This window comes from Oncorhynchus masou, chromosome 19 (genome assembly GCF_036934945.1).
Source record: "Oncorhynchus masou masou isolate Uvic2021 chromosome 19, UVic_Omas_1.1, whole genome shotgun sequence".
In the NCBI taxonomy this organism is placed as follows: domain Eukaryota; kingdom Metazoa; phylum Chordata; class Actinopteri; order Salmoniformes; family Salmonidae; genus Oncorhynchus; species Oncorhynchus masou.
This window is the reverse complement of record NC_088230.1, coordinates 40,094,101-40,117,392: the sequence shown is the minus strand read 5'-3', so window position 1 is coordinate 40,117,392 and position 23,292 is coordinate 40,094,101. Positions and strand designations below refer to the sequence as shown.

The 23,292-nt window shown below is 42.8% G+C and overlaps 1 protein-coding gene across 5 annotated transcripts in view; it reads left to right on the top strand.

Annotated features, from left to right (window-relative positions):
• The window catches only part of LOC135506265 (DNA (cytosine-5)-methyltransferase 3A-like), a 113,706-nt gene that overhangs the window by 16,898 nt on the left and 73,516 nt on the right, over positions 1–23,292 (top strand). For 3 of the 5 annotated variants that reach the window (XM_064925801.1, XM_064925800.1, XM_064925802.1), the window contains one exon: positions 13,424–13,537. In XM_064925801.1, coding sequence (XP_064781873.1) covers positions 13,424–13,537 — 114 coding nt within the window. Of the gene's footprint in view, positions 1–13,423; positions 13,538–13,688; positions 13,830–23,292 lie in introns of those variants that run through there. The other 2 variants (XM_064925804.1, XM_064925803.1) reach the window with 2 other exon arrangements.

The window sequence follows — 23,292 nt, the reverse complement described above, 5'->3', positions numbered from 1 at the left end:
ACCAGTAACGCGCTGCTTATAATAAGCACGAGGAGTGAGCTCAGGTCTGCTACCTGGCTTAGCTCCACACCTCGTGTGCCCCCCCCAAAAAATTTGGGGAGGGGCTGCCTCTCGTACCTGTTGCACTGCCGTGCTGGCTTCGCCAACCTCATTCTCCTTTAACCTTCCTTGCACTGCTCCATCGAATCCCAGGCGGGCTCCGGCACTCTCCCTGGGTCGACCGCCCACCTGTCTATCTCCTCACAAGTTGTGTAGTCCAGATTCTGCTCCCATGTCCCGAAATCCTGACCTCGCTGTTGCTGTTCCTGCTGCTGCTGCCTCTGTTGCTTCTCCTGCTGCTGCTTTTGCTGCAGCTGCTGTTTACCACGCCACTTGGTCCTGTTGTGGTGGGTGATTCTGTAAGGGATTTCCTCCTCTTCTTCCGAAGAGGAGAGGCGAAAAGGATCAGAGGACCAATATGCGGCGTGGTAAGTGTCCATGGTTCTTTTTAATACGTAAAGTACACAAGAACAACTGACTTCAAAAAACAAGAAATGTGAAAACCCCAAACAGTCCTATCTGGTGCAGACACAGAGACAGGAACAATCACCCACAAACACACAGTGAAACCCAGGCTACCTAAGTATGATTCTCAATCAGAGACAACTAATGACACCTGCCTCTGATTGAGAACCATACTAGGCCAAAACATAGGAATACCCAAAATATAGAACAAACAAACATAGACTGCCCACCCAACTCACGCCCTGACCATACTAAATAAAGACAAAACAAAGGAAATAAAGGTCAGAACGTGACAGTTAGGAAGTGCAGCTCAGTTTCCACCTCATTTTGTGGGCAGTGAACACCTGTTTTCTCTTGAGAGCCAGGTCTGCCTACGGCGACCTTTCTCAATAGCAAGGCTCTGCTCACTGAGTCTGTACAAAGTCAAAGCTTTCCTTAAGTTTGGGTCAGTCCCAAGATGGCATAGCAGTCAGACGTCCTTTGTCCTCGTCTTGTCGTGTCCCGTATATATATATATATATATATATATATATATATATATATATATATATATATATATATATATACCTTTCTTCACATATCTTTTATATCTTTTCTTTTCCAAAAACTCAACTTCAAAACACTCTCCTGCAACCCACCTCACCAATTTAAAAAAAGTATTATTTACCTCAAATATGAAATCCACAATAGAAGCTAGCCAGAAGCTAACCAGAAGCTAACCAGAAGCTAGCCAGAAGCTAGCCAGAAGCTAACCACAGTTTGTGGTGATCAGCTATCCTTTAGTTCGAAAATCTATCGCCAGTTTTGTACAACGCGACTCAGACCAGAACATACCGGGACCTATTTTTCCTAGCTAGCTGCTATCCGTGTGACTATTGGCTTACGTCGATCCCGGAGCAAACATAAATTAGTCCGGAGCTAGCCAGCTGAAGAGTTCCATCAGCCACTCCTGGGCTACAATCACCTATCTTGACCCGTTTTACTGCCAACGCGGAGCCCCACCGGGCCTTCACAACTGGACTACCGACGTTATCTGCCCGAGGGAGTTATCCAACTGGCCCCTCCGTCGCGACGTTACCTGAATACCACTAATCGTTAGCTGTCTTATCGGCTGCTATCTGAATAGATCTATCGGACAATTTTTCTTGGGTCACTATAACTATATCTATTTTGCCAATTTGATTGATCCCCTCTACCACACGGAACCCCACTAATCTACCGATGGAAACGCATGAGGTGACTAAAAACAGACCTCTATCCTATGCTAGCTTGCTACTGATGGCCTGGCTAGCTGTCTGTATCGCCGTTACCCCAACCAACCTCACTACTCACTGGAGCCTTATGATCACTTGACTAAGCATGCCTCTCCTTAATGTCAATATGCTTTGTCCCATTGCTGTTCTGGTTAGTGATTATTGGCTTATTTCACTGTAGAGCCTCTAGCCCTGCTCATTATACTTTATCCAATCTTTCAGTTCCATCACCTACACAAGCGATGACATCACCTGGTTTCAATGATGTTTCTAGAGACAATATCTCTCTCATCATCACTCAATACCTAGGTTTACCTCCACTGTATTCACATCCTACCATACCTTTGTCTGTACATTATACCTTGAAGCTATTTTATCGCCCCCAGAAACCTCATTTTACTCTCTGTTCCAGACGTTCTAGACTACCAATTCTCATAGCTTTTAGCCGTACCCTTATCCTAAATCCTCCTCTGTTCCTCTGGTTATGTGGAGGTGAATCCAGGCCCTGCAGTGCCTCGCTCCACTCCTATTTCCCAGGCGCTCTCTTTTGATAACTTCTGTAACCGTAATAGCCTTGGTTTCATGCATGTTAACATTAGAAGACTCCTCCCTAAATGTGTTTTATTCACTGCTTTAGCAAATTCTGCCAACCCGGATGTTTTAGCCGTGTCTGAATCCTGGTTTAGGAAGACCACCAAAAATTCTGACATTTTCATCCCGAACTACAACATTTTCAGACTTGATAGAACGGAAAAGGGGGCGGTGTTGCAATCTACTGCAAAGATAGCCTGCAGAGTTCTGTCCTACTATCCAGGTCTGTACCCAAACAATTTGAACTTCTACTTTTAAAAATCCACCTCTCTAAAAACAAGTCTCTATGCGTTTCCGCCTGCTATCGACCACACTCTGCCCCCAGCTGTGCTCTGGACACCATATGTAAACTGATTGCCCCCCATCTATCTTCAGAGCTCGTGCTGCATGCTTAACACCCCAGCTATCCTACAATCTAAGCTTGATGCCCTCAATCTCACACAAATTATCAATGAACCTACCAGGTACCACCCCAAAGCCTTAAACACGGGCACCCTCATAGATATCATCCTAACCAACTTGCCCTCTAAATACACCTCTGCTGTTTTCAACCAAGATCTCAGCGATCACTGCCTCATTGCCTGCATCCGTAATGGGTCAGCAGTCAAACGACTTCCACTCATCACTGTCAAACACTTCCTGAAACACTTCAGCAAGCAGTCCTTTCTTATTGACCTGGCCGGGGTATCCTGGAAGGATATTGATCTCATCCCGTCAGTAGAGGATGCCTGGTTATTTAAAAAAAAAAGCCTTCCTCACCATCTTAAATAAGCATGCCCCATTCAAGAAATTTAGAACCAGGAACAGATATTGCCCTTGGTTCTCTCCAGATCTGACTGCCCTTAACCAACACAAAAACATCCTATGGCGTTCTGCATTAGCACCGAACAGCCCTCGTGATATGCAACTTTTCAGGGAAGCTCGAAACCAATATACACAGGCAGTTAGAAAAGCCAAGGCTAGCTTTTTCTAACAGAAATTTTCTTCCTGCAACACAAACTCAAAAAGTTCTGGGACACTGTAAAGTCCATGGAGAATAAGAACACCTCCTCCCAGCTGCCCACTGCACTGAAGATAGGAAACACTGTCACCACCGATAAATCCACTATAATTGAGAATTTCAAGAAGCATTTTTCTACGGCTGGCCATGCTTTCCACCTGGCTACCCCGGTCAACTGCACTGTACCCCCCATAGCAACTCACCCAAGCCTCCCCCATTTCTCCTTCTACCAAATCCAGTCAGCTGATGTTCTGAAAGAGCTGCAAAATCTGGACCCCTACAAATCAGCCGGGCGAGACAATCTGGACCCTTTCTTTCTAATATTATCTGCCGAAATTGTTGCCACCCCTATTACTAGCCTGTTCAACCTCTCTTTCATGTCGTCTGAGATTCCCAATGATTGGAAAGCAGCTGCAGTCATCCCCCTCTTCAAAGGGGGAGACACTCTAGACCCAAACTGCTACAGACCTATATCTATCCTACCCTGCCTTTTTAAGGTCTCCGAAAGCCAAGTCAACAAACAGATTATCGACCATTTCGAATCCCACCATACCTTCTCCGCTATGCAATCTGGTTTCAGAGCTGGTCATTTTTTACATTTTATTTCACCTTTATTTAACCAGGTAGGCTAGTTTAGAACAAGTTCTCATTTGCAACTGCGACCTGGCCAAGATAAAGCATAGCAGTGTGAACAGACAACACAGAGTTACACATGGAGTAAACAATAAACAAGCCAATAACACAGTAGAAAAAAAGAGAGTCTATATACATTGTGTGCAAAAGGCATGAGGAGGTAGGCAAATAATTACAATTTTGCAGATTAACACTGGAGTGATAAATGATCAGATGGTCATGTACAGGTAGAGATATTGGTGTGCAAAAGAGCAGAAAAGTAAATAAATAAAAACAGTATGGGGATGAGGTAGGTAAAATTGGGTGGGCTATTTACCGATAAGACTGCAGCGATCGGTTAGCTGCTCAGATAGCAGATGTTTGAAGTTGGTGAGGGAGATAAAAGTCTCCAACTTCAGCGATTTTTGCAATTTGTTCCAGTCACAGGCAGCAGAGAACTGGAACGAAAGGCGGCCAAATGAGGTGTTGGCTTGAGGGATGATCAGTGAGATACACCTTGCTGGAGCGCGTGCTACGGGTGGGTGTTGCCATCGTGACCAGTGAACTGAGATAAGGCGGAGCTTTACCTAGCATGGACTTGTAGATGACCTGGAACCAGTGGGTCTGGCGACGAATATGTAGCGAGGGCCAGCCGACTAGAGCATACAAGTCGCAGTGGTGGGTGGTATAAGGTGCTTTAGTGACAAAACGGATGGCACTGTGATAAACTGCATCCAGTTTGCTGAGTAGAGTGTTGGAAGCTATTTTGTAGATGACGTCGCCGAAGTCGAGGATCGGTAGGATAGTCAGTTTTACTAGGGTAAGTTTGGCGGCGTGAGTGAAGGAGGCTCTGTTGCGGAATAGAAAGCCAACTCTAGATTTGATTTTCGATTGGAGATGTTTGATATGAGTCTGGAAGGAGAGTTTACAGTCTAACCAGACACCTAGGTACTTATAGATGTCCACATATTCAAGGTCGGAACCATCCAGGGTGGTGATACTAGTCAGGCGTGCGGGTGCAGGCAGCGAACGGTTGAACAGCATGCATTTGGTTTTACTAGCGTTTAAGAGCAGTTGGAGGCCACGGAAGGAGTGTTGTATGGCATTGAAGCTTGTTTGGAGGCTAGATAGCACAGTGTCCAAGGACGGGCTGGAAGTACATAGAATGGTGTCGTCTGCGTAGAGGTGGATCAGGGAATCGCCTGCAGCAAGAGCAACATCATTGATATTTACAGAGAAAAGAGTCGGCCCGAAAATTTAACCCTGTGGCACCCCCTTAGAGACTGCCAGAGGACCGGACAGCATGCCCTCCGATTTGACACACTGCACTCTGTCTGCAAAGTAGTTGGTGAACCAGGCAAGGCAGTCATCAGAAAAACCAAGGCTACTGAGTCTGCCGATAAGAATATGGTGATTGACAGAGTCGAAAGCCTTGGCAAGGTCAATGAAGACGGCTGCACAGTACTGTCTTTTATCGATGGCCGTTATGATATCGTTTAGTACCTTGAGCTTGGCTGAGGTGCACCCGTGACCGACTCGGAAACCAGATTGCACAGCGGAGAAGGTACGGTGGGATTCGAGATGATCAGTGACCTGTTTGTTGACTTGGCTTTCGAAGACCTTAGATAGGCAGGGCAGGATGGATATAGGTCTGTAACAGTTTGGGTCCAGGGTGTCTCCCCCTTTGAAGAGGGGGATAACTGCGGCAGCTTTCTAATCCTTGGGAATCTCAGACGATATGAAAGAGAGGTTGAACAGGCTGGTAATAAGGGTTGCGACAATGGCGGCGGATAGTTTCAGAAATAGAGGGTCCAGATTGTCAAGCCCAGCTGATTTGTACGGGTCCAGGTTTTGCAGCTCTTTCAGAACATCTGCTATCTGGATTTGGGTAAAGGAGAACCTGGAGAGGCTTGAGCGAGTAGCTGCAGGGGGGGCGGAGCTGTTGGAGTAGCCAGGCGGAATGCATGGCCAGCCGTTGAGAAATGCTTGTTGAAGTTTTCGATAAACATGGATTTATCGGTGGTGCCCGTGTTACCTAGCCTCAGTGCAGTGGGCAGCTGGGAGGAGGTGCTCTTGTTCTCCATGGACTTCACAGTGTCCCAGAACTTTTTGGAGTTGGAGCTACAGGATGCAAATTTCTGCCTGAAGAAGCTGGACTTAGCTTTTCTGACGTGTATTGGTTCCTGACTTCCCTGAACAGTTGCATATCGCGGGGACTATTCGATGCTATTGCAGTCCGCCACAGGATGTTTTTGTGCTGGTCGAGGGCTATATCTGTTCTTAGTTCTGCATTTTTTGAACGGAGCATGCTTATCTAAAATGGTGAGGAAGTTACTTTTAAAGAATGACCAGGCATCCTCAACTGACGGAATGAGGTCAATGTCCTTCCAGGATACCCGGGTCAGGTCGATTAGAAAGGCCTGCTCACAGAAGTGTTTTAGGGAGCGTTTGACAGTGATGAGGGGTGGTCGTTTGACTGCGGCTCCGTAGCGGATACAGGCAATGAGGCAGTGATCGCTGAGATCCTGGTTGAAGACGGCGGAGGTGTATTTGGAGGGCCAGTTGGTCAGGATGACGTCTATGAGGGTGCCCTTGTTTACAGATTTTGGGTTGTATCTGGTGGGTTCCTTGATGATTTGTGTGAGATTGAGGGCATCTAGCTTAGATTGGAGGACTGCCGGGGTGTTAAGCATATCCCAGTTTAGGTCACCTAACAGAACAAACTCTGAAGCTAGATGGGGGGGGCGATCAATTCACAAATGGTGTCCAGGGCACAGCTGGGAGCTGAGGGGGGTTGGTAGCAGGCTGCAACAGTGAGAGACTTTTTTCTGGAGAGAGTAATTTTTAAGATTAGTAGTTCGAACTGTTTTGGTATGGACCTGGAAAGTATGACATTACTTTGCAGGCTATCTCTGCAGTAGACTGCAACTCCTCCCCCTTTGGCAGTTCTATCCTGAACTCAATTTGGTGTTTGTACCATTTTGTGAATTCTTGATTGGTGAGCGGACCCCAGACCTCACAACTATAAAGGGCAATGGGTTCTATAACTGATTCAAGTACTTTTAACCAGATCCTGATTGGTTTGTCAAATTTTATATTCCTGTTGATGGCGTAGAGGGCCCTTCTTGCCTTGACTCTCAGATCGTTCGCAGCTTTGTGGAAGTTACCTGTGGTGCTGATGTTTAGGCCAAGGTACGTATCGTTTTTTGTGTGCTCTAGGGCATCAGTGTCTAGATGGAATTTGTATTTGTGGTCCTGGCGACTGGACCTTTTTTGGAACACCATTAATTTTGTCTAACTGAGATTTACTGTCAGGGCCCAGGTGTGGCAGAATCTGTGCAGAACATCTAGATGCTGCTGTAGGCCCTCCTTGGTTGGTGACAGAAGCACCAGATCATCAGCAAACGGTAGACATTTGACTTCAGATTCTAGTAGGGCGAGGCCAGGTGCTGCAGACTGTTCTAGTGTCCTCTCCAATTTGTTTATATATGTTGTAGAGGGTGAAGCTCAAGCTGCATCCCTGTCTCACCCCATGGCCCTGTGGAAAGAAATGCGTGTGCTATTTGCCAATTTTTATTTTATTTTATTTTTATTTTATTTTGTATTTTATAATGTATGTTTTTTCCCAACACTGCTTTCCATCAATTTGTATAGCAGACCCTCATGCCAAATTGAGTCAAAATCTTTTTTGAAATTAACAAAGCATGAGAAGACTTGACCTTTGTTTTGGTTTCTTGTTTGTCAATTAGGGTGTGCAGGGTGAATACCTGGTCTGTTGTACTCTAATTTGGTAAAAAGTACATTGTTTTCACTGAGGAAATGTATGAGTTAACGCAGAGAATTTTCCCAATGTTGCTGTTGAGTCATATCGCACAGTAGTTATTGGTGGTGTGTTGGGTCATTGTCCCACGAAGCACAAAAGAGATGCGTGTCACTACAGAATGCTGTGGTAGCCATGCAGGTTAAGTGTGCCTTGAATTCTAAATAAATCACTGACAGTGTCACCAGCAAAGCAGCCCCAAACCATCACACCTCATCCTCCATGCTTCACGGTGGAACCACACATGCGGACATCATCCGTTCACATACTTTTCGTCTCACAAAGACACGGCGGTTGGAACAAAAAATCTCAAATTTAGACTCATCAGACAGATTTCCACCGGTCTAATGTCTATTTCTCATCTTTCTTGGCCCAAACAAGTCTCTTCTTATTATTGGTATCATTAAGTAGTAGTTTCTTTGCAGAAATTCGACCATGAAGGCCTGATTCACACAGTCTCCTCTGAACAAAGGCCTAATATTGTGTATAAGAGGTCATACAATAAGTTTTGTAGTGATTCCTATGTTGTTGATGTGTTGGTCCGTGGTGTGTAAAAAGGAGCAAACAGACGCTGCACTTGACATAATGAAATTGCTTATTCCAGTTACTAATAAGCATGTACCCATTAAGAAAATGATTGTAAAAATTGATAAATTGCCGTGGATTGATGAGGAATTTAATCATTTTATGGTTGAGAGGGATAAGGCTAAAGGAAAGGCAAATAAGTCTGGCTGCAGACAAACTTGATTGGCAAACGTATTGCAAATTGAGAAATCATGTGACTAAACTGAATAAAAAGAAACTACACTATGAAACAAAGATAAATTATATAAAGAATGACAGTAAAAAGCTTTGGAGCACCTTCAATAACATTTTGGGGGGGAAAAGGCAAATTCAGCTCCATCATTCGTTGAATCAAATGGCTCATTCATCACAAAACCGACTGATATTGCCAACTACTTTAATGATTTTTTCATTGGCAAGATTAGAAAATTTAGGGATGCCATGCCAGCAACAAAACACATGTGTTATGGCTTTACACCCCCTGCTATAGTGTGGATAAAGAGTTACCTGTCTAGCAGAACATTCAGGGTTTTTTAAGCTTTAGCCCCACCCATCTCTTTAAGGATTCACATGTGAGGCTGTGTACTAAACAACCAAAGAGTTCAAGATTAAAATCTGGTTTATACTACGAGTGTGAAGATGCAATTTAAAACTTGTTGAGGATAGGGGGCAGTATTTTCACTTTGGATGAATTGCGTGCCCATAGTGAACTGCATTCTACTCTGACCTAGATTGCTAATATATGCATATTATTATTACTATTGGATAGAAAACACTATGATGTTTCTAAAACTGTTTGAATTATGCCTGTGAGTATAACAGAACTCATAGGGCAGGCAATCTTCCAAACAAGAAGTGAAATTCTGAATGTGGGGCAACTTTGACGTCATCGCCCCCTCCTTTCCCAACAAGATATGGATCTGGTAGCACTTCCTATGCCTTCCACTAGATGTCCTCATTCAGTAGAAATTGAATGGAGCATTTGCTGGGAACTTTGACCGAATGGGAGGGGAAATAGTCAGTGTCCCGACAGAATGCCATTTCCCTGTGGTGCATTTCTCTGTGGGTGCCACCGTCGTTCCATTTGGCTGCAGATGAAAACGTATGATCCGGTTGGAACGTTATTGGATATATATGAAAATAACATCCTGAAGATTGACTCTCTACTTAGTTTGACCAGTTTATTTGACATGGAATATATATTTTTGAAGTTTTCGTCCGAGTTTTCCTGGACCAGCAGTCAGTTTTTGGGCATGTGAGCTGAAAGTAATAGAAAATGCAGCTAATTGGACACTAGAATTAAACATTATGGAACAAAACAACGATTTATTGTGGAACTAGGACTACTTGCACTACATTCTGATGAAAGATCATCAAAGGTAAGGGAATATTTATGATGTAATTTCGTATTTCTGTTGACTCCAACATGGCGTAGAAATATATTTACGTCTGAGCGCCGTCTCAGATTATTGCAATGTTAGGCTTTTTCCGTAACGTAAAAAAAAAAATCTGACACAGCGGTTGCATTAAGAACCAGTGTATCTTTAATTATATGTAGAACATGTATCTTTAGTCAAAGTTTATGATGAGTATTTCTGTTATCTGGCGTAGCTTTCTATAATTCCTCCGGATATTTTGGAGGCAGTTCTGAACATGGCGTCAATGTAAACCGAGATTTGTGGATATAAATATGCATATTATCGAACAAAACATAAATGTATTGTGTAACATGTCATATGAGTGTCATCTGATGAAGATTTTCAAAAGGTTAGTGATTCATCCTGCTTTTGTGACTCTATCTTTGGCTGGAAAAAATGGCTGGGTTTTCCCTTTGATTTGGTGGTGGTCTAACATAAATATATGTTGTGTTTTCGCTGTAAAACATTTAAAAAATCGGACATGATGGGTAGATGAACAAGATGTTTATCTTTCATTTGAGGTATTGGACTTGTTAATGTGTGAAATATTCTAAAGAATATTTTTGAATTCCCTGCACCACCTTTTCAGCTGAATGGAGTTCCCCCTCCCTCTGCCATAATTAATTAATCTGGAGTGTGTTCTGGGTGTTCATAAACTCAGAGCGTTGTCAGATTGTCCGTTTGTAAATTCAGAGCGTTTTGCTCTCAGAGGAGTAGGGTTGATCCGAGCGTTCTGACCTAACAACAGCGGTCATGCACCCAAGCTAACTGGCTAACGTTGGCTAGTTTATGAGCTAACTGGCTAACGTTGGCTAGTTTACGAGCTAACTGGCTAACGTTGGCGAGTTTACTTCCAGACACAAATGCAAGAACAGCTCACTCGGACCATTTTACTCCCCCTAGCAGAGCTGGTTAGGCTGTTTTTATGTTATCCAGAGCGTTGGTGATTGCAACTGTGCTGCTGGCAAGAATGTAGTTACGCTTTTTTGCCAACGTTTACTGACACATTCATGTTCATGTTGAACATTCAGTAATGCGTCAGTCATTCTGCGCTCTGGCACACACAGATGAGTGTGCTCTGAAATCAGAGTAGATAGCCAGAGCAAATTTACCAGCCACGTCTATCAACAGTTGTCGCAGTGACATCATAAACATTCTATTGAAATAGTAGTCTTTTGTTTAGACATGTAGCTAGCTAAACAATGAACTATAATCCCAACTCATAACATTACTACCCTGCATGAATCTGCAGGTAGCTAACCAACCAGGTTCAATGTTAGACAGCTAACATTAGGATATAACCAGCAATAGAAATGGCTCTGAGATACGAATAATATTACTACACAGATCATACATGTAATGTTAGCTAGCCAACCAACCAGCTACCGTTAGCTTGCTAGCGAACAGTACACTTTAACTTGAAATGAAAACTACTTTGTGACAAAATTAGAAGCGTGTAATAACTGAGACTGTAGCTTGCTAGACTCTCTTACACGTATACATGGATGGACTCTCCCTCTCTGTCACGGAGGCCATGGTTGCCCTTAGTTTGAAGAAGAAGGTGTTTTATACCACAGCCTTCTGTGTGATCTTTTTTCAACTCTGTCTGCATATTTGCAAATCAAATGCCAGAATTTTCTCCATCTCCTTAGCTATCATACTCTAATTCCACTGATTTCAAAACTCGGTCCTCCAGAAAGTGGAGAGCAACTGGCACGCCCTGGTCTTAGTATTTTGTGTTCTCTTTATCTATTTGGTCAGGCCAGGGTGTGACATGGGTTTTTGTATGTGGTGTGTTTTGTCTTGGGGTTTTTTCACAGGTATTGGGATTGTAGCTTAGTGGAGTTTTCTAGGTTAGTCTATGGCTGTCTGAAGTGGTTCTCAATCAGAGGCAGGTGTTTATCGTTGTCTCTGATTGGGAACCATATTTAGGTAGCCATATTCTTTGAGTGTTTCGTGGGTGATTGTCCTTGTTCCTGTTCCCGTCGTGTGTTAGTTTGCACCAGTTTAGGCTGTTTCGGTTTTCACATTATGTTTGTTGTTTTTGTATTTGATTCTTGTTTACTTTGTTTCATTAAACATGAATCACAATAGCCACGCCGCATTTTGGTCCGACTCTCCTTCATATAAGGAAAACCGTTACAGCAACACTAATGAAGTTCTACTTTGTGAGGTCTTTCAAAAAAATCTGCGTTAGAAAGGATTACTCACACATACTGACCAGCTTATATTATAGACAGAAGCCTGCTACATGGCAGACCAATCCGAACTCATCTATCGGCATGTCCAGCCCACTCATTATCTCAGCCAGTCATGTTAGCCTACTGAGCTAAAGAATAGGCAATATTTCTGGAAGCTTACATGAGGTTTCTTGCTGCAATGTGTACCAGTACCAGTGTGTGAGATGAGAATGGAGAAAGATGTGTGTGTGTGTGTGTGTGTGTGTGTGTGTGTGTGTGTGTGTGTTTCCAGGGGCACATGGTCTCCACTGTTTAATGTGTTTTATGGAGCTTCTCACCTGTTCATTATGGTCTGTGAGTCTGTGAGAGCTCATTAGTGTAGCCTTTGAGCTCCGGACTCACAGACTCCTTAACGACACACCTATAAACTTAGCCTGTTAGCCTGGACGCCTGTTAGCCTTCTATCCCGTTAGCCTGCTAGCGACACACCTATAAACTAACCTGCTTGCTTGTTAGCGACACCTATAAAAACTGCTAAAAACTGTTAAAGCAGTCTAGCATCATTAAATACAGTGTTGTTTCAGTATGCTAGTTATCAAATCAAATTGTATTTGTCACATGTTAGATACTGTTGTTTTAACACAGTGATCTGATTAGCTGATAGGATCGTTAAACCCAGCTAGCCTGTTAGCAGCCTAGCATAATATTAGCACCTTGTTTAACTTGGTCGTGATTTTATGAATGGCTTGCTTTATTAAACACACCATGCTATTTTAGCATTACATGGTTAGCTTCATTAGAAACTGTTTTGTACTAACACAGTAGCCTAATGGTAATAGCAAGAGGTTTAATTGAACTCAGTTCTAACACTAATAGCAGCTAGCTTAATTGAACACTGTAGAAACGCTAATAGCAGCTAGTTTCATTGAACACTGTTGTAACGCTAAAAAGCAGTTTGCTTCATTGCACACTATTGTAATGCTAAAAGCAACTGGCTACATTGAACACTGTTGTAACACTAATATAATTTAGCTTCATTGAACAGGTAATGCTAATAGCAGCTAGCTTCATTGAACACTGTTGTATCGCTAATAGCAGCTAGCTTGATTGAATACTTGTAACGCTAGTAGCATCTAGCCTCCTTGAACACTGTTGTAGCGCTAATAGCAGCAAGCTTAATTGATTGAACACTGTTGTAACACTAATAGCATCCAGCCTCATTGAACACTGTTGTAGCGCTAATAGCATCTATCCTCATTGAACACTGTTGTAGTGCTAATATCATCTAGCCTCATTGAACACTGTTGTTAACAGCTGTTGTTAAATAGCTGTTGTTAATATGAGGCAGTCTCAGTCTGGTGTTAAAACTCTCACACTCACAGAAGCACTCACCTGATTATTAAAACCCTGTTATTTGATAGTGGTCATTGGTTAAAGTTCAGTCTTTATTTTTCAACCTCTGTCTCTCTCTCTCTCTCCAGGACTCGTGTGAGATGGCACCCCCCACACCCCCAGAGGAAGTTGACCCCTCCCCTCGCAGGAAACGTGGCAGGCGGAAAATGGAGCCTCTGGAGCCAAAGGACCACAACATGGAGGCAAGGACTCCACTTAGCGTGCCTGTATAACAATAAGATGGTCATTCTGCAAAGACGGACAGGCAAACAGGCAGACAGGCAGACAGACAGACAGACAGACAGACAGACAGACAGACAGACAGACAGAGAGATAGACAGACAAAAGTAGCTAACGTGCGTGCGTGTGTGTGTGCAGGGGGAAGGCAGCAGGCTGCGCAGAAGGCCGGTTCCCAGAGAGACCTTTCAGGCTGGAGATCCTTTTTACATCAGCAGGAGACAGAGAGACAAGTGGATCAACCGCTGGAGTAGAGAGGTAGGAGAGAAAGGGAGGAGGAAGTGAGAAAGGGAGGAAAGGGAGAGAGAGAGAGAGAGAGAGAGAGAGGGAGAGAGAGAGAGAGAGAAGAGGAGGGAGAGAGAGGGAGGGATTGAGAGTACTTACGTGTGTGTGAGATTAACTAGTTCCAGATACAGTGGTGTAGTATTGCAGCCAGCTGTGGTCTCAGTCCTCTACAATACAGCCTTCTCATTCACAACCCAATATATTGACTACCTGCTCAAACTGCACAGACAGGGGAGGGAGAGTTTGTGTGTGCGTTTCATTAGAACATATGTTCAGTCAAATAGTTGTCTGTGTAAATCACACACCTCACTACTAACCAATTACAGAGAGATAGAGAGAGTTTCTGAGCTCTGATGTCTGGTGTGTAAGTGAAACATGTTGTTATTCTGATCAGTATGAATTTCCAAGTTGTATTAGTTGTACTGTATACATCGTTGTAAATGGCAGTAGAATATAATAAAGATTTTAGCATAAGTATAATGCAGGAAGGCACAATTTATAATCCAATATTTACACAAGTTTTGGGGAAGGGGAGGTGGGATGGTGTATGTGTGTGTGTGACTTTGTTAGGCAGCAAAACAATTATATCTATTTTTTTATATATTACAGTATACTTAAATATCCCAAAAATTCACCTAACATACTTCAAATACCAGATAGATTTTCTATTATATCTTAAGCCAATATACTTATTAAAAGTGTACTTTAAATTCATTGTTTAATGTTTTAAAACTTGTTGAGGATAGGGGGCAGTATTTTCACTTTGGATTAATTGCGTGCCCATAGTGAACTGCATCCTACTCTGTCCTAGATTACTAATATATGCATATTATTATTACTATTGGATAGAAAACACTATGATGTTTCTAAAACTGTTTGAATTATGCCTGTGAGTATAACAGAACTCATAGGGCAGTCAATCTTCCAAACAAGAAGTGAAATTCTGAATGTGGGGCAACTTTGACGTCATCGCCCCCTCCTTTCCCAACAAGATATGGATCTGGTAGCACTTCCTATGCCTTCCACTAGATGTCCTCATTCAGTAGAAATTGAATGGAGCATTTGCTGGGAACTTTGACCGAATGGGAGGGGAAATAGTCAGTGTCCCGACAGAATGCCATTTCCCTGTGGTGCATTTCTCTGTGGGTGCTACCGTCGTTCCATTTGGCTGTAGCTGAAAACATATGATCCAGTTGGAACGTTATTGGATATATATGGAAATAACATCCTGAAGATTGACTCTCTACTTAGTTTGACCAGTTTATTTGACATGGAATATATATTTTTGAAGTTTTCGTGCGAGTTGTCCTGGACCAGCAGTCAGTTTTTGGGCATGTGAGCTGAAAGTGATAGCAAATGCAGCTAATTGGACACTAGAATTAAACATTATGGAACAAAACAACAATTTATTGTGGAACTAGGACTACTTGCACTACATTCTGATGAAAGATCATCAAAGGTAAGGGAATATTTATGATGTAATTTCGTATTTCTGTTGACTCCAACATGGCGGAGAAATATATTTACGTCTGAGCGCCGTCTCAGATTATTGCAATGTTAGGCTTTTTCCGTAACGTTAAAAAAAATCTGACACAGCGGTTGCATTAAGAACCAGTGTATCTTTAATTATATGTAGAACATGTATCTTTAGTCAAAGTTTATGACGAGTATTTCTGTTATCTGGCGTAGCTTTCTATAATTCCTCCGGATATTTTGGAGGCAGTTCTGAACATGGCGTCAATGTAAACCGAGATTTGTGGATATAAATAAGCATATTATCGAACAAAACATAAATGTATTGTGTAACATGTCATATGAGTGTCATCTGATGAAGATTTTCAAAAGGTTAGTGATTCATCCTGCTTTTGTGACTCTCTTTGGCTGGAAAAAATGTCTGCATTTTCCCTTTGATTTAGTGGTGGTCTAACAAATGTATGTTGTGTTTTCGCTGTAAAACATTTTAAAAATCGGACACGATGGGTAGATGAACAAGATGTTTATCTTTCATTTGAGGTATTGGACTTGTTAATGTGTGAAATATTCTAAAGAATATTTTTGAATTCCCTGCGCCACCTTTTCAGCTGAATGGGGGGGTGGAGTTCCCCTCCCCCTGCCATAATTAATCTGGAGTGTGTTCTGGGTGTTCATGGAGTTCCCCTCCCTTCATTCTCACAGCCAAGAAAAATACAACTGCACTTTATTGCCCCCCGACCAAAAGGTGTTCAAAAGTCAACAAATAACATACAAAATCTGATTTAAATAAAAAGATAAATGGTATACAAAAGTAAAATCCCAAACATTCCACCAAAAAATGAAATAACAAACCAAACAACCAAAAAATCCAAGCTCTCAACAGTGCAATACATTTATAAAAAAAACACAATATTAAGACATTTCTATAAAATATAACAATAAAGAGAAGTAAAAATAAGAGGGTAATGTTCTCTGTGTGTGTATACTGTATGTAAGGTGAGCGAGTGGGAGTTGCTGCAAGTAGGTGTGAAGAGTCAGTGAAAATAGTCTCTAATGTGCAGGTGATTGTCTGTGGTCTGGGAAGGGCTGCTGTTGACTGTTTCTCCGGTTTTCGTTCTGACGGTGCTTTTTCTCCCCATTGGCCCTTCTCCTCCGGTCTGCTGACGTTATCAGCTCCTCAAACCCAGGGAAGATCCAGGGTGGGGAGGTTATTAAAAAGACACCGGGGTCCTCTGGGTCTGTCTAGCCATCACATCTTAAGTTGCCCTTGCAAATCGCTGCTTCTCTTCAGCTGAGAGTTATTTTGGCCAGATGGCCAGAGCCTGTGGAATTACAGGCGACAATCAGATATTCTGCACAATAAACAAACGGTCTTGAACACTGGAATCTCAAAACAAACAAGCACACCCTAAAAAGTGGAGAAAAAAAACTCTACATTTATCAAAACTCAGCACTATATTTTCAGTGGGGCAAAAAAGTATTTAGTCAGCCACCAATTGTGCAAGTTCTCCCACTTAAAAAGATGAGAGGCCTGTAAATTTATCATCATAGGTACACGTCAACTATGACAGACAAAATGAGAAAAAAAAAAATCCAGAAAATCACATTGTAGGATTTTTTTATGAATTTATTTGCACATTATGGTGGAAAATAAGTATTTGGTCACCTACAAACAAGCAAGATTTCTGGCTGTCACAGACACTTGTTTATTGTTTACTCCATGTGTAACTCTGTGTTGTTGTCTTTTCACACTGCTATGCTTTATCTTGGCCAGGTCGCAGTTGTAAATGAGAACTTGTTCTCAACTGGCCTACCTGGTTAAAGAAAGGTGAAATAAAAAAAAGTCCTCTTCTGGCTGTGCCGGGTGGAGATTATAACAGAACATGGCCAAGATGTTCAAATGTTCATAAATGACCAGCATGGTCAAATAATAATAACAGGCAGAACAGTTGAAACTGGAGCAGCAGCACGGCCAGGTGGACTGGGGACAGCAAGGAGTCATCATGCCAGGTAGTCCTGAGGAATGGTCCTAGGGCTCAGGTCCTCCGAGAGAGAGAAAGAAAGAGAGAATTAGAGAGAGCATACTTAAATTCACACAGGACACCGGATAGGACAGGAGAAGTACTCCAGATATAACAAACTGACCCTAGCCCCCCGACACAAACTACTGCAGCATAAATACTGGAGGCTGAGACAGGAGGGGTCAGGAAACACTGTGGTCCCATCCGATGATACCCCCGGACAGGGCCAAACAGGAAGGATATAACCCCACCCACTTTGCCAAAGCACAGCCCCCACACCACTAGAGGGATATCTTCAACCACCAACCATGACGCACCCCTCCTAGGGACGGCATGAAAGAGCACCAGTAAGCCAGTGATTCAGCCCCTGTAATAGGGTTAGAGGCAGAGGATCCCAGTGGAAAGAGGGGAACCGGCCAGGCAGAGACAGCAAGGGCGGTTCGTTGCTCCAGAGCCTTTCCGTTCATCTTCACACTCCTGGGTCACACTACACTCAATCATATGACCCACTGAAGAGATGAGTCTTCAGTAAAGACTTAAAGGTTGAGAACAAGTTTGCATCTCTCACATGGGTAGGCAGACCATTCCATAAAAGTGGAGGTCTATAGGACAAAGCCCTGCCTCCAGCTGTTTGCTTAGACATTTTAGGGACAATTTGAAGGTCTGCGTCTTGTGACCGTAGTGTACATGTAGGTATGTACGGCAGGACCAAATCAGAGAGATAGGTAGGAGCAAGCCCATGTAATGCTTTGTAGGTTAGCAGTAAAACCGTGAAATCAGCCCTTGCCTTGACAGGAAGCCAGTGTAGGGAGGCGAGCACTGGAGTAATATGATCACATGTTTTGGTTCTTGTCAGGATTCTAGCAGCCGTATTTAGCACTAACTGAAGTTTATTTCGTGCTTTATCCGGGTAGCCGGAAAGTAGAGCATTGCAGTAGTCTAACCTAGAAGTGACAAAAGCATGGATGAATTTTTCTGCATCATTTTTGGACAGAAAGTTTCTGATTTTTGCAATGATACGTAGATGAAACAAAGCTGTCCTTGAAACAGTCTTGATATGTTTGTCAAAAGAGAGATCAGGGTCCAGAGTAACGCCGAGGTCCTTCAGTTTTATTTGAGACGACTGTACAACCATTAAGATTAATTGTCAGATTCAACAGAATATCTCTTTGTTTTTAGGGACCTAGAACAAGCATCTGTTTCTTCCGAATTTAAAACTAGAAAGTTTGCAGCCATCCATTTCCTTATGTCTGAAACACAGGCTTCTAGCGAGGGCAATTTTGGTGCTTCAGCATGTTTCATTGAAATGTACAGCTGTGTGTCATCCGCATAGCAGTGAATGTTAACATTATGTTTTCGTATGACATCCCCAAGAGGTGAAATATATAGTGAAAACAATAGTGGTCCTAAAACGGAACCTTGAGGAACACCGAAATTTACAGTTGACTTGTCAGAGGACAAACCATTCAGAGACAAACTGATATCTTTCTGACAGATAAGATCTAAACCAGGCCAGAACTTGTCCGTGTAGACCAATTTGGGTTTCCAATCTCTCCAAAAGAATGTGGTGATCGATGGTATCAAAAGCAGCACTAAGGTCTAGGAGCACGAGGACAGATGCAGACCCTTGGTCTGATGCCATTAAAAGGTAATTTACCACCTTCACAAGAGCAGTCTCAGTGCTATGATGGGGTGTAAAACCACACATAATCATTTCGTATACATTGTTTGTCTTCAGGAAGGCAGTGAGTTGCTGCGCAACAGCCTTTTCAAAATGTTTTGAGAGGAATGGAAGATTAGATATAGGCCGATAGTTTTTTATATTTTCTGGGTCAAGGTTTGGCTTTTTCAAGAGAGGCTTTATTACTGCCACTTTTAGTGAGTTTGGTACACATCCGGTGGATAGAGAGCCGTTTATTATGTTCAACATAGGAGGGCCAAGCACAGGAAGCAGCTCTTTCAGTAGTTTAGTTGGAATAGGGTCCAGTATGCAGCTTTGAAGGTTTAGAGGCCATGATTATTTTCATCATTGTGTCAAGAGATATAGTACTAAAACACTTGAGTGTCTCTCTTGATCCTAGGTCCTGGCAGAGTTGTGCAGACTCAGGACAACTGAGCTTTGAAGGAATATGCAGATTTAAAGAGGAGTCCGTAATTTGCTCTCTAATAATCATGATCTTTTTCTCAAAGAAGTTCATGAATTTATTACTGCTGAAGTGAAAGCCATCCTCTCTTGGGGAATGCTGCTTTTTAGTTAGCTTTGCGACAGTATCAAAACGGAATTTCAGATTGTTCTTATTTTCCTCAATTAAGTTGGAAAAATAGGATGATCGAGCAGCAGTGAGGGCTCTTCAATACTGCACGGTACTGTCTTTCCAAGCGAGTCGGAAGACTTCCAGTTTGGTGTGGCGCCATTTCCGTTCCAATTTTCTGGAAGCTTGCTTCAGAGCTCGGGTATTTTCTGTGTACCAGGGAGCTAGTTTCTTATGAGAAATGTTTTTAGGGGTGCAACTGCATCTAGGGTATTGCGCAAGGTTAAATTGAGTTCCTCAGTTAGGTGGTTAACTGATTTTTGTCCTCTGATGTCCTTGGGTAGACAGAGGGAGTCTGGAAGGACATCAAGGAATCTTTGTGTTGTCTGTGAATTTATAGCACTACTTCTGATGTTCCTTGGTTGGGGTCTGAGCAGATTATTTGTTGCAATTGCAAACTTAATAAAACGGTGGTCCAATAGTCCAGGATTAGGAGGAAAAACATTAAGATCCATAACATTTATTCCATGGGACAAAACTAGGTCCAGAGTATGACTGTGACAGTGAGTAGGTCCAGAGACATGTTGGACAAAACCCACTGAGTCGATGATGGCTCCGAAAGCCTTTTGGAGTGTGTCTGTGGACTTTTCCATGTGAATAATAAAGTCAAAGATTATAATATTATCTGCTATGACTACAAGGTCTGATAGGAATTCAGGGAACTCAATTCGGAATACTGTATATGGCCCAGGAGGCCTGTAAACAGTAGCTATTAAAAGTGATTGAGTAGGCTGCATAGATTTCATGATGAGAAGCTCAATAGACGAAAACAATTTTTGTAAATTTAAATTTGCTATCGTAAATGTTAGCAACACCTCCGCCTTTGCGCGACGCACGGGGGGATATGGTCACTAGTGTAGCCAGGAGGGGAGGCCTCATTCAACACAGTAAATTCATCAGGCTTAAGCCATGTTTCAGTCAGGCCAATCACAGCAAGATTATGATCAGTGATTAGTTCATTGACTATAATTGCCTTTGAAGTAAGGGATCTAACATTAAGTAGCCCTATTTTGAGATGTGAGGGATCATGATCTCTTTCAATAATGACAGGAATGGAGGAGGTCTTTATCCTAGTGAGGTTGCTAAGGCGAACACTGCCATGTTTAGTTTTGCCCAACCAAGTTCGAGGCACAGACACGGTCTCAATGGGGATAGCTGAGCTGACTACACTGACTGCTTGTGGCAGACTCCACTATGCTGGCAGGCTGGCGAACAGCCTGCTGCCTGACCTGCACCCTATTTCATTGTGGAGCTAGAGGAGTTAGAGCCCTGTCTATGTTGGTAGATAAGATGAGAGCACCCCTCCAGCTTGGATGGAGTCCGTCACTCCTCAGCAGGTCAGGCTTGGTCCTGTTTGTGGGTGAGTCCCAGAAAGAGGGCCAATTATCTACAAATTCTATCTTTTGGGAGGGGCAGAAAACAGTTTTCAACCAGAGATTGAGTTGTGAGACTCTGCTGTAGGGCTCAATTATCGAGACAATTACTCGATGCCGACACATCTTTCTAGCTGATTTACACGCTGAAGCTATGTTGCGGTTGGTGACCTCTGATGGTTTCATCCTAACACCGTTGGTGCCGACGTGGATAACAATATCTCTATACTCTCTACACGCGCCAGTTTTAGCATTAGCCAGCACCATCTTCAGATTAGCCTTAACGTCAGTAGCCCTGCCCCCTGGTAAACAATGTATGATCCCTGGATTATTCGTTTTAAGTCTAATACTGTGGGTAATGGAGTCGCCAATGACTTTGTCAGAGCTAATTTTGTCAGAGCTAATGGTGGGAAGCTTCGGCCTCTCAGACCCCGTAACGGGAGGAGTAGAGACATAAGGCTCGGCCTCTGACTCCGACTTTTCTCCGACAGAAAACTCAGCATTTTACGAGAGGAGAAATCAGTGAAACCGATAGAGCACAAGTCAGAATTGGGGCTACCAACAGTAGATAGGCCAGGGTGTACATGCACATTTCCAGATATAATCAGCAGTAATACAATCAGGGCATGGCAGAGGACAGGGAGAGCTCTGTAGTGTTGATTTATAAAATTTGAATGTGAATTAGATGGCATTAAGATCATATTGTACAGCAATTTCATCAGATAACATGAATACAAAGCTGGCGAGAGGTAGTTAGAATAGGATGGGAGGCCAAGAGTCTGTGTAACCAATAGAGAGTCGGAGTCCCGAGTGTGGGAACAAACAGTCTGTCCCACGGTTGGGTAAAAAAGCAAGATCATCATCAAAGCAGGAGGCAAATAGCATAAAGCACCAGAGAAAAATCTAACAACTTGTAATTTCAGAGTCACTCGCCCCAACAGCGCTAGTGTGCTGGAGCAAAGCTCGGGAGTGAGTGGGGAGTACCTGTACCAGACAGGGGGAGACAGGTCAGGGCAGACGGTGAATAGATCGCCAGGTGGAATCCAAGCAGCAGTGCAGTCGGCAGCAGGATTAGGTGTCACACCCACTTGAGAGAAGCTTTTTGTGGGAGGCAGATTCCTTGTAGAAATCCCAGCTAGCTCGCTAATGTAGCTAGCAAGTCTCTGTACACCATCTTTTCCACGTGGAAAAGGAGGTTGTTAGCTAACTCTTTTCAGTTTTGGCGAATGGTCCTTTATAAAGGTAAAATATGACATCCAAGCAAAGTTGTCCTGAGGCTGTTGTATTTTGGAGAGTCTGAGGAGGATATCTTCTGATGTGATCTAAGCAACAATAGTATCTTATAGAGGTAATTTACAACTGAAGTATCCTGGTTGCATATCAGCTAAAAATAGAGATGGGGTACTGTATTGTGATGACCTCTGCACAGATGGAGGGGGCTTCAAAAGCCTCTGCATTTGGGGGGGGGGGGGGGGCTGTGAAACTCTCCTGCCATTGTCAGGCTCAAGTGTTCACACCTCTCACTTCACACTTCAATGCTAATTTCAGTCAGTTTCTTTCCTAGCAGCTTGGTAGCTTCGTATCCTTATTTGTAGGCTTTGTATAAGAAAATGACCTAGAGATAATTGTCTTTAACTTTTTGACAACATTCCCCTGAAAAGGCAGCACGCGAAATTCAAAAATATTTTTTTTAAATATGTAACTTTCACACATTAACAAGTCCAATACAGCAAATTTTATTTATTTTTACCTTTATTTTACTAGGCAAGTCAGTTAACAAATTCTTATTTTCAATGATGGCCTAGGAACAGTGGGTTAACTGCCTGTTCAGGGAACGACAGATTTTGTACCTTGTCAGCTCGGGGATTTGAACTTGCAACCTTTCAGTTACTAGTCCAATGCTCTAGCCACTAGGCTACACTGCCGCCCCATAAATATCTTGTTAATCTACCCATCGTGTCCGATTTCAAAAATGCTTTACAGCTAAAGCACAACATATGATTATGTTAGATACCGCCAAGTTGAAAAAACACAGCCATTTTCCCAGCCAAAGATAGGAGTCACAAAAAGCAGAAATAAATATACAATTAATCACTAACCTTTGATGATCTTCATCAGATGACACTCATAGGACATCATGTTGCACAATACATGTAGGTTGTGTTCGATAATGTGCATATTTCTATAAAAAAAATCTCAGTTTACATTAACGCCTTACATGCAGTATTGTTTTGATTCCAAAACATCCGGTGATTGT